Here is a 12,238-nt window from a genome sequence, read left to right as displayed (position 1 = left end):
CCATTAAAAGATTTAGATAACCAGATTGGTCCTATTAGAGGAAAGAATAAGCAGCCATAAGAGTCCACTCTACGGAAAGCTAAGTGCCCCCTTAATAGCATATCACAAGAGAAAGACATTGTTTTAAAAGAGAAAAAAACAAGACTGCCTTAAAAGGTCAAAAAGTAACTCCCTCACAGAGATCCTACTTTAAAGTAAATACTATGTCTAGGAGCAGTAGAGAAATTGGTATGTCAGGAGAAGGATAAACCTACGGAAGCGAAAAATCTCATAATCCATCCAGATTTTCACCACTGGAGGGATCCGTCTTAACGTTAAGTGAGAAGGAAGGGAGTAGAAGTGCAAAAAGCATGGTAGAGGTGTATGAGAGGCACAAATATTGCATCCCACTGGACCAATCCCCCTCCATTCCAGTCCAGGGGCATGTCAGGCTTGGAGACGGTCCAGGGTATGATAAGCCAACTCTAATTGGAGATTAAGGAACAATTCTCAACATCAGAAGCTAACCAGAGAGTGATACAGGACACATGTCGGAGTCTAGAGGAGAAGTGGTTGATCATTGCACAACGCACAAAAGCTCTAGAAAGTAAGGTTCAGGAGCTGGGGTTAAACGTGAGCAATAACACTCGAGAGGTAGAAAGGTTCACACAAAGGGAGAAGTATCTAATAGAGAAACTAGAGAGAATGGAGAACAATTCCAGGAGAAATAACATCAGGATCTTCGAGGTTAAGGAACGGTTGGAGGGTACTGATGTTAAGTCACCCGCGGTAGATCTTCTGACTAAAGCTTTTCCCCATGTGGTCACTGTTACGAATCTGGAAACCTAGATCCAGAGAGTGCATCGAGATCCCTTTACACTGAATTCCGGGCGGAAGAAGCCCAGGAACATTCTAGTCAACTTTCAGTCTTATACAACAAAAGAGAAACTTCTGGGAGCAGCATTAAAGGAGAATTCACTACTGGTCCAGGATCTTACTTTTAAAATCGGGTAATTTCCTGCACTACCAAAGATAGGCGGTGAAAACTGGGTAAGCGAATGGAGCCTTTCAGAAAATGGGAGCACACGTGCAGTTAAGGTTTCCAGGAATCTTGAAACTTATGTGGGGAAACAAAATGCACTACTTCCTTGCCCCAGAGAAGGTGGATAATTTTATAGCCCATAAATCACGGCAAGGGATACGTAGGTTAGACATACTGGTTAATGAGGAGTTATGAGTTAGCTAATAATGGACTCTCAATACTGGAAATATGGGTGGCAACTCAAATTGGCTTACTATGCCAGGAGGAAAAGGGGGGGGGGTGCACACGTGGTGGGGAGCATTGGGAGAAAAACAAAAACAAAATGCCCTCATATGGGTTAAATTGGGTAACAGGTTGTTGGGGGGTGTTCGATAGAGGGTAATGAAAGATGGGTAGACAAGGTTATAGTTACAGATAAGCAACACTGTACAAAAGGAGTAGCTACAGTAATGAGCATTGGAGGTATAAGGCGGATGATGGAGGGCGCTCGATAATAGCCGCGATTCAAGCCAGGCAGACCTTGTAAACCCTAGCCAGCTAATAGGGCCAGAACGGGGATGATGTCATAACATTGAACAACCTGCTCTCTAGTCTGTTAGAGTTTAATGCCCCACTTATTTTGGGAGGTGATTTTAATGTGTTATTAAACAATACCCTAGACAGGTCATCAGCCCGCACTCAAATTAGCTCATCAAGAATAAGGGTTTATCCTTTTATCAACGTTAGATAATTTGGATCTCTGCGATGTCTGGCATAAAGTAAAAAGCAAGACCAGAAATTAGAGCTTTTATAGCAGGAAGAAAGGTCATTATTCCAAGATAGACCATTTTTATCTGGAAGCTTTTAAAGCAGAAAGAGTCATGGATATTGAATATCACCTATCCATATTTCTGATTACGCCAGTGTATATTTAAAGTTAAAACTACCAGTTCATATCCTGTATTAAGAAGATGGACGTTAAATAGAAGGCTACTTCTGCAACCAGGAATTATGAAAGGGATAGAAGAGGAAGCCACTGATTGTTTTGGGTGAAACCTAGCTTCAGCCCCCAATTATGTGGTGTGGCACACTTTTAAAGCCTGCCTGAGGGGAGTTTTAAGGAGCTCCTCTGTGGCTTGGATAAGAGAAGGAAAAAAGCAAGTCTGAGTGAGCAGGAAGAGAAATGTGGAAAACTGTTGGCTATGAAGACTAGGATGGACAGGTCTCATAACTATATAAGGAGAATTAAGGTTGATGAAGAGCATAAAAGCGGTGGAGGACATGGAAGAAATAGAGCAGTCATTTTTTTCATTTTTGCAGGACTTCTACTTAGAAGACCTCGAGGTGAATAAGGCCGAGTTAGATCACTGGCTCTAGGGAACCAATTACCAAAACTGAGCGTTGAGGCCCAGCAATATTTGAACCAGGAAATAAAGGGACTAAACCCCTAACAGCAGTCAAAAAGCTTAACAAGGGGAAAGAAGCTGAGCCAGATGTGGTTCCAAATGAAGTCTACATAATGATCTCTGAGGTAGTAATCCTAGTCTGGCTAGAACTATTCAATGAGGTGCTAAGGAGTGATTCTCCTATGCTGGAGTCCTGGAATGAGGCTGTTATTTTGCTCAACTTGCAGGGCACATTTGGTGCCCTCCAAGCATACTCTAGTTCAAACCAGTTCAGGGAGCAGTTGGCTCCGCTCTCGAGAAAAACTGGACAAAGGACAGGGGAGTATCCTCCCCCTTGTCCAGCCCCTCCTTTGGGAGGGATCCCTGAATCGTCCCAGCCCTTTCCTTAGGGTATTTAAGGGCTTTACTGAGGGTGGGTCCCTAGATTTGCCATGGGACACGATTCAATTCAGATACCGCTTTAACTTCGACTGTCTGGGCACGCTGGACTTCGCTCTGGGCATCAAGGCTGCAACCGGGAAGATTCCTTCTGCTGTTGATCTCTTCAACCTGCTCGTCTGCTGCAACATCCATGCATGTGCTCCATACAGGAAACCTTCAAAGGTCCGTGGGCATCCAAGACACTTGAACGAATCTCCCTTGAAGTGCAGGAGTCACTTCCCTCCATCTGCAGGCACCGCAACTTAGCTGACGGGTATGCGGTTTCTGGGCTCCCACTGACTCTAAAAGGCTCAGCAACACAGGAGGTGGTTCTTCACATCCCTCAAGGCCTGCTCAGTCATCTCACCCAGTTTGATGCCAGTATCCCTCATAGGGACTGAAGGAACATAACCCCTGTGCACCGCGTCAACTTGCAGTTGCATAGGCTTGTTGGTTTCCTTCCATCAAGGTCTTCGGGCTCCAAGTAGCCGCAACCTCAAGCATCTCCAGTGACTAGAATCTTCTACCACACCACATTATTTGCACCATGGGTCTGTTTCTACGGTAAGCTGCTCGAGGTCCTCTTGCAACTCCAGAGCATCAGGCCTGTGTGTCCTGTTGAGGGTCACATCTGAATTCTTTTGGGCTCCCCTGATTGCTTGGGGACTGACCGGACTCCCCTGCTTGTGATGAGTCTCCCGGACCTTGATTTTCCTGACATTGCACCTTCTTCAACTTCCTCATTGGTTATAGTTGACAAGGCTTGTTGGTGCTCCCACCATACACCGACCCCTCAACTCTCAACATCCGAAAAAAGACAACTCGTTTACGGCTCCTGGTTCACAAAGCTGTCGTTTCAAGGTCACCGTCAGCTCTCCTGCAACACCCAACATTGGTGGGCATTCGTCTTCTGTGCTACCTGGTCACTCCTAAGTGGTATAGACTCTATCCCCTCTGCTTGCCGGTTCTTCCCATCTTGAATCCCCTTTTGGGTTCCACCAGACACTTTTACCTTCTCCATCAGCTGCATCTTTCTGAAGTCCTCCATTGGGTTCGATGGCTGTTTCCGATGCCAATTCACACCTATGCACCCGGCTTCCCTGGTGCAGCTATCCTGGTTCATAAGGTATCCACAAGTGTAGTGTCTCTCCAACCTCTTGTCTTCCATGGGGTTTCTTCAGGGTCCACTGGGAAGGGTCCTCTTTCTTTAAAAGTGAAACCGCGACTTACATGTTGATTTTTATGGAGAACGCAGTTGTGTTCCTGTGGGGATCCTAGATACTCACCTTGGGGGGGTTCCTTGGGTCCCCAGCACTTCTACGTCCTACGAGTACTGTCTTGACTTTAGTCGTGGTTTGCATACCCCTATTTTAGTACATGGTTTGGTCTCCCCCTGGGGACCACTGCGTATTCTGTGCTACTTACCTGTTTCTATTGCAAAGTATTGTGTGTATTGTGTATATCTCCGGCTAGGAGATATCTGAATGTGTTAGTGAGTGTCTTATAATACACATTTTTACAAATACAGTGTGGTTCTTTTTAACAACCAATTTCTACAAGATTATGATCTGGTGAAACAAGCTGCTTTACACTCCTTCTGGACTAACCTTGAAGGCTGCTTTCCACAGCTACTACTTGGAGAGCTTTCTAAGGTTGTCTAAGACCACAGAAATCACCATAAGGGTTATCTGGATCCACTTATATAAGTGTACATCATATACTGAGCCAGCCTCTCACACGACCAAGCTGCAGTGCGTATATTAGAACAACTTGGTAAAAGTTTTATGCCTGTTCTTGCTGAGTTTCCCTCTGAATCTGTTTTTTTAAATTTCTTTTTGTTTCCCAATTTCATCTTGTCTCTGGAGGAAGATGTTTTCTTGTGGTTTATATATTTTATTTGGTTTGCTCTTGCTTGCTAGCTGCTCTATATCCTGGGTTAGCATTCAGGTGATCTGGCTCTGCTTGGCTTAGCTTAACTTCCACTATGACTGGGTTTAGATTTCTATTTCACCTTATTTTAGGAGCTTACGATGTAGTAGCACAGTCCAGATGATATTAATTTGTTGCTGTGAAAAGCCCTTTAGCTGGCTCCTGAATATTGAGGGGGCAATTTGCGACTTGCTGACGAGGCGTGTCGATACCTTCAGATGCTTGCAGCTCAGTTATAGCTCTGTGAGGTTACTGATTCAGGGCAGCAAGTGACCAAAGAGTCCAGCTCTTGGCTTTTTGATGAATGGCTTTTGCTGAATGGACAAATGACACTGCATGTAAATTCATATGCCAGGGCTAGAGTCTGGGAGGCCGAGAGAGAGCTCAGCGTTCGCAAGCCACACCCAGACCTGTCTGGGCCACTTCCGCAGGAAGGCCAGATCTTCCACTTAGCATGCTATAGCTTCTACCGCTGCACTCAGCCATCTTACTTGCCTTGTCATGGCTCGAGTCAATTCGGTGTAAGTAGGCGCTGGGGGTCCGGTCCGGTGTAATCCAAAAAGCATTTTCGGTGCTCGGGGCCCCGAAATGGAGGCAGGCGACCGGCTGCCGCTCCACGACTCCTGACTCCTACGGGGCTCGTTGAGAGATACGTAGAGGCATGGTTCAAGTAGCAGATGATCAAAGCGGGACTCAAGCTTCAACTAGACCATGCAAGCCAGAGTCTCGGACTGGGGTGTTAATTAATGAAGACCAGAAGGGCTTCCTACCAGAAGACAGATGAGGGAACTCGCAAAAACTCTGATGGGATCAAGAGATCTTGCTTCTATCCAGGGAGCCCCCTAGCAATAGTAGGCCTTTGATTGTTGTGAATTGGAAATACCGGAGAGGCACATTAAAAGAGTTTGGCATTGGTGAGGTGTATCGAAATGTCCTGAGTAAGATATACAACGTGCATCGAGAACAAATTCTGTCCAACAGAAGCCACACAGCTTCAGTAAAAATAGGAAGGGGTGCCAGACAGGGCTGTTCCCTGTCACCCGTCCTCTTCGATCTATACATTGAACCCCTGGCACAAAGCTTAGGGCAGAATAGGGAAATTAACCCCTTCATCGTGGTAACCTTCTCTAGGAAGAAAGCTTAATACGCCTATGATCTGATTTTGTATACTGCAGACATCAGCCAAGCTCTCCCAAATCTGATAGCAGAGGTGAACTTGTTCGGAGGTTGAGATTAACAACAGTAAAACAGAGGTTTACAGGATCTAGAGGAGGTCCCCAAGGTGGATTTAGAGAAAGTGTTTAAGGAACTACATAAGACTCTAAACAAATGGCATAATCTCCCTCTTACCTTGTATGGTCGGGTTAACCTGGTCAAGATGTCTATCTTACCTACGTTTTCCTACCTGTTCGATTATATACCACTAGATCTTAACAAGAAGATTCTGATGAAAATACGGGGAAGAATTACATCTTTTATTTGGGCTGAAAAGGGGATAAGACTTTCATGGAAGAAGCTAAGGGGATAAGACTTTCATGGAAGAAGCTAAAAAGAAGGCTAGGAAGTGGTGGACCTGGGCTTCCAGATTTCCAATTATATTGTTGGGCAAACCAAATGAAGAATAGCAGGATGCTCTTGCTTCAGCTTTATAGTACACCTGTGAGTCGTATGTACCACGCTATGCTGGCTAATACAGGTGGGCTTCATGTATAAATTTGGGGCTCACATTCTTCAAGAAAGTTCAGCTGAAAGTTTTAAAGGCCGAAGCAAAAACATGGCAGGAGTGTCAATCCCTTTTAGGTATCTCCTACTTATTGCTTGGCAATACCCATGAAAATTTATAGAATAACATGCTGGGGGAAGATGGTGAAAAGTGGTACGTGCCGCTCATGGGACTTATGGAGAGATTTGACGAATGGTTCAAGTATTACCAAATATCTGCGTGGTTCAGAAATCAGATGTGGTCCATCCGAACAGAAAATCCTATGGAGAAGGACCTTTAGAATCCGAGACCGAGAGAGAAGGAGGTTACTCACAGGCATGGATATCTGGTTAAAGCAGGAGAAGAAAGCATGAGACCCACGTACTTGGCTTGCGAAGATTACTTGCCAAGTGAAGGGCTGGATGAATTATGGCAAGTATCCCTAAGCACACTTTATCCTGTAATCAAGTCTGATCTATTAAGAAGGAATCACTTTTTTACATCACATAGAATCTAATGGTCACAGGCAAAGCTGACTAGGATAAGAGGTGGTGGGGAGGCCAAATGTAATCGGTGCAGAGCTCGAGAGGTGGATGACATTCACATGTTTGCCAGTTGCCCGGTCCTGGAATAATTCTGGAGGAAAGTGGGTAAAACAATGTCTGACATCTATTAGAACCAAGCCCGACAATGGTCTGCCAGTATGTAGTGATGGCAGCAGGGACATTCAAGGCAGTTATGTGCTTATACCGACGTATGGTGGAGGAGGGCATAGAACCACTGGGGGACTTGCAACGGAAGTGGGAAGGGGATATTGCAGGGAGATCCCTGAGACAACATGGGCTCAATTAGTGAGGAGGGCCTGGAAAAGTACTAGGAATGCCAAGTTTCAGTTGGTAAACAATTTTATACTACACAGGGCATATCTGACTCCGGCAAAGATATTTTAGAATAGATACGGCCCAATGCCTGCGGTGTACACTAGGGGATGCGGAGTTCCGTCATATGATGTGGGACTGTCCTAGGCTCGGTACCTTCTGGGAGGAGGTAGTAGGTCTGCTTTCTGACATCACGGAGCGCAGCATTGAGCCGGACATGTGTGCCTGCTTGTTGCATTGGTTCCCACACACCCCCAAGACAAAGGTGACTAGTACGTTTCTGGACCTGGGGTTGCTACTGGCAAAGAGGGACATTACAGCACACTGGAAGGCGAGGGGGGGGGGCTAGCTTTAGGAGATGGAAGGTCGAATCAACAAAAGGGGCGACAATTGAAAGTATGGTCCGACTCCAGCAGGCCAAACGGATGGCTAATGATAAGGCGCTGGAGTCCGCAAAGCCATGGGAGGTCTTAGTTCTGTCCCTGCAGACACAGGAGGGAGAGTCTGATGCCAACTCAGTTGCGAGTGCACCAGCAGGCTCGACTTGAAGTATGCCCCTGTACACAGGCATGATGCATGGGTATACCTATAGAGGTAATAGAGATTGGGAAGTATCATGATAAAGGGGACATCCTCAAGGCCACTAAGCAGGTTGTTGCACTAATTAGATTATCGACGGATGATATGGACACACTGGTAGTGGTGGGTGGGGTAGGAGGGGGGCAGGTATTCGGTTATTGTTTTAGTGGTTTGATGAGCCAGTAATGCATACCCGTTATTACAATAGCTCAACAGAGAGCAGAAGGCATATAACGTGATGCAAGCAATAACTAACTTGGGAAGTATTATAGACTACAGGAAGATATTGCTGGACTGAGAAGCAAACAAGCCACCACCACCTGTTAAACGGGACTATGCCGCTGAGAAAAGAGGTGGGTTGGAAAAACGGAAACTATGTTTGTTGATATGTGGGATAAAATCAATAAAAATATGATTTAAAAACAAGCATTGGAAATGCAATAGGTCTCGCATTAGAAAAGTTGGAGCTATTGGTCTTGTAAATGACAAATATTTTATTTATTTGTTGGTTTTTAAAACAGCTAAATTGATAGCTTTGTCATTTACAATGCCAATAGTTATAACTTTCGCGAATGTGACACCTATAGCATTTGGAATGCAACACTGAAGAGAGGGTGCTGCCACAGCACTTAGTCATTCAAACTAAAACCTCCCTCTAGATTTGCTTGGTGTGTTTGGACCATGGAGGCTGCGAGCATTGGAGGTTCGGGCACTGTGGCGGTGGTGTGTGTGTGTGTGTGTGTGTGTGTGTGAGGGTCTCGGTCTACATTTAGAGAGGAATGGAGCGGGAAAGTAGAGACTGACAGCGAGGTATGAGAGTGAGAGAAGAGAGTGATTGGGAGAAATGGGCGAAGCTAGGAGAGAGAAATGAATGAAAAAGGGGAGGCAGAAAAAATAACACGGCCTGGCGGCCGTGAGAGAGAGGGGAGGTGCTGGCGGCTGGGGAGGGGGGGGGAGGAGAAATGCGACGAGCATTGGAGGTTCGGGCACTGTGGCGGTGGTGTGTGTAGCTGACTGACATCGAGGTATGAGAGTGAGAGAAGAGAGTGATTGGGAGAAATGGGCGAAGCTAGGCGAGAGAAATGAAAAAGGGGAGGCTGAAAAAATAACACGGCCTGGCGGCCGTGAGAAAAAGGGGAGGTACTGACACCTTGTTCGGTACAATGCCTTCCCATCTCCCCCCTCTTTTGTTACGGGACATGCCATTTAAACCCCATTCACAGGTGTGAAATGGGGTTAACAGGCCATTAAAAAAAGCAGATCACGAGCGGCAGGAAAGGGGGTAGAGAAACTGTTTGCCACAGATTAGGTGGAAAGCGGCGGTTCTGCATACCAATACACCGGCCCTGTTTACTGAATACCGGAAATGGGAAGCGATAACTCGGCCGACCAGAATTAAATATGAAAGCGCGAGTGCTCCTGCCTGAAGCCAGGCGCGCAGAAACCCTCTCCCTGAACAGGGCGATCCGGCTGCCCGTCACCTGAGCGTTCGCTCGAAATAGAATGTCACAGAAAAATGTACCGTGCAGGAAAACGACATTCTGTTGTATCCTGCAGGTAGTGGTTGATGTTTATCCAGCAAGGAAACCTGTATGGTCAAATCTGGGTACATAGTGGCGGGTGGTGTCACAATCAGAAATGATAAAGTGTTCTTGACACTTATAGCATTGACATCATACGAGTGCCACTTACACAAGTTATATGATTTGTATCCATAAGCTACGCAGAGAAATCACGCAGGATTGGAGACTGCTGAACCAGGGCACCACGGGCCCTACATTATACACCCATCCCCTGACCCGGAAGTAAAACAGCTACTCATTTGGGGTGCAATGGGTCCCAGGGGCCCCGGGCCTACTATACCCGCTGCATTAGAGGAGAGGATGAGGAATAACGACCAGAGCTGCTGACCTTGGAACTGCGGAGCCAGGTTCGAGGCTGGCGTCGGCTCAACATCCTGTGATTCTGTGTAAATCACTTAATCGCCCCGTGTCTGCAAAAGAAGCAACATGTCTTTTTTGTAATGTACCTGGTGCTCACGTAAAGCGCTCCAATACATAGGGGTCGAGTTCGCGCTGTATAACACGCTAACATTATATGTATATATAAATATATTTGTAGCTGCGCCCATCGTTGGAAGGGCTTAAAGGTTTATGCCCACTGAGCTCCTAAAGAAGCCACGATACATTTTACTATATTCGCTTTTATTTACTATAGATGCATACATGATTTGCTGTAACGTACAGAAATACCGCTTCTAGGCACTGTGCCTACACCCGGGGGTGTTGGAATATTTCACGAATTTCTCTTCAGCACTACCGGTATGCAATACAATTTTCATCCATTATATGTCAGGAACCTTATACTGAACAAGGGGGCAGGGAGAGAACAGACGAGTGGAGGGAGGGAAGGGGTGTGCGGTAGGAGAAAGGGGAGAGCGGATAACTCAGAGGTAAGGGACAGAGAGAAGTAGAGAACGGAAAAAATATATAAAGGGGAGAAAGAAAGGAGTGAGACATATAGTGAAGAGAGTGAGGCGGGGGAAAGGAGGAAACACGGGGAATCGAGAGGGAAAGAAGAGATGGCGAGGCAGAGGGAAGGGGAGAGAGAGAGGTGAAGTAAGAGGGATAGGGAGAGAAAAGGAAGACAGACTGCAACAAACAAGACGGAGGGAAGAGATGGCGAGGCAGAGGGAGGGGGGAGGAGAAACACGAGAGACGGCCTGCGGCCGTCAAAGTGAAAGTACGAGGAGAAATGCGACACGGCGGGCAGGGGAGGGGGCGGAGCGGGGAGAGCGGCATAAGGGTGTGAAGCAGCAGGGGCCTGAGACGCCTTTGATGTGGTAATGCGAGGCAGGCAGGCAGGCGGCTGGTGGCATTGTGCACGCGCTTTCACATGCACTGCAACAAATCGCCAGTGGAATCGCCAGTTAGGTAAACTCTCGATAAGCCCCTATATATTGAGCTCCCGCTCAATGCGCATGCGCATTGAGCTAGGTCGCTCGACCTAAAAAAGACAATGTCCGACATCTTGGGTGTGGAAGTAAAGGTAAGACTCTATTCGTTTTTGGTATACAGTCAGGATCTGGACTGGAGGGGTTCTCCAAAGCATCAAAAGTAGCTAATACTTTATTTATTACTCTGGGCAAGGAGGGAGATATGTAAGAGGTGGAGTCAGGTAACAGCTCCTATTTGGAGGGAGTGGTGGAACTCTGTGAGATACTTTATGGATCTGGACGAAACGGTGAATCTGAATAAAAGGAAGGCTGAACTTGGGTTAGTTTATAATTTATTGGACCCTAATGGAAGATCAAGAAGTCCAATGATTAAACCTCTTGGTCAGCTTGTGATGTATGGTGCTGGTTGGATCACCAAACCCCCCCCCCCGATACAGGCACCTAGGTCAGTGGTGATCAGACGGGTGCTGGCTTATAAGAGGTAATAAGGACCACCAAAAAAAAGATTTCTTTTAAGACCAAGATGTTCGCAAATATGTGAGTGCCTTTATCGGGAAAAATACTTTACACTTTAAAAAGTGAAAACTTGATGTAATTTTCAGGCTTGGCAATGTTAACCTATGGAAGGAAAAGAAGAATGCAGGTTCACATGCAGGTACACGACTCACCATCGTAAGTGTCCACTTCGTGGACTGCTGTGTCCTCACTATGGGAGGGCCATCATGCTCATGGTTACAGCTGCTTCGTGATTTCTAAAAGGAAGATCAAGTACAAAGAAGCAATGAAGCTTGTCTTGTCACATTCATGGACAACTGACAACAGCTACATTCTTTCTGTGACATGCACATTTGCAGAGACACACAGAATTTAGTCCCTAGTGTAACGATAGGCAGTAACCAATGCAGTAATCACAGGAAGTCCGTTATACAATATATGTACAAATAAATACCCCATTTGTAGATGTCCACAAGTTGAACACTACCCAATATAACCAAATACCCAAAGCAAGCGTCATAGGAAAGAGTGTATAAAGGGTGAGCAGATACTATTTTGTGAGATAGCGTCATCTTATAAAACCAAATACATGTCTTTTTACTTGTTTCTCTCATTTTATTGGTGAGGTGAACGCAGGTTTGGGATATACATTCCCACCAGGTGTTTACAGGACACAGTGCTCGTCAAACCTTATTCTGTGAGGGATCTCTACATTACATTGAGATTTCCTGTGGGTTAGTATCTTACATGCTCAACATGTGGGGGCTGTACTATACTAGCCACGTTTTTTTCTAGTGGGTTTTTGCATGCACTATCTTATTGATACACTTTGACCATGCAGCTACGGTCATCTATTGTTGGAGCTACAAGCCA

General features: G+C 46.0%; 1 protein-coding gene across 5 annotated transcripts in view; it reads right to left on the bottom strand.

Annotated features, from left to right (window-relative positions):
- Window positions 1-12,238, bottom strand: part of LOC144829498 (uncharacterized) — a 458,194-nt gene that overhangs the window by 370,121 nt on the left and 75,835 nt on the right. For 4 of the 5 annotated variants that reach the window (XR_013610683.1, XM_078688691.1, XM_078688694.1 and 1 more), the window contains exon 2: window positions 11,539-11,622. The exons of the other annotated variant lie outside the window; for it this stretch is intronic. Coding sequence is in view for 3 of the 4 variants with exons in the window: in XM_078688691.1 (XP_078544817.1) it covers window positions 11,539-11,622 (84 nt within the window). In the remaining variant the exon portion in view is untranslated. The remainder of the gene's footprint in view (window positions 1-11,538; window positions 11,623-12,238) is intronic. 5 annotated transcript variants of the gene reach the window in all.

The sequence above is a fragment of the Lissotriton helveticus genome, chromosome 4_1 (assembly GCF_964261635.1).
Source record: "Lissotriton helveticus chromosome 4_1, aLisHel1.1, whole genome shotgun sequence".
NCBI lineage: Eukaryota > Metazoa > Chordata > Amphibia > Caudata > Salamandridae > Lissotriton > Lissotriton helveticus.
The sequence above is the reverse complement of the archived record's forward strand: the minus strand, read 5'-3'. Positions and strand labels throughout refer to the sequence as shown.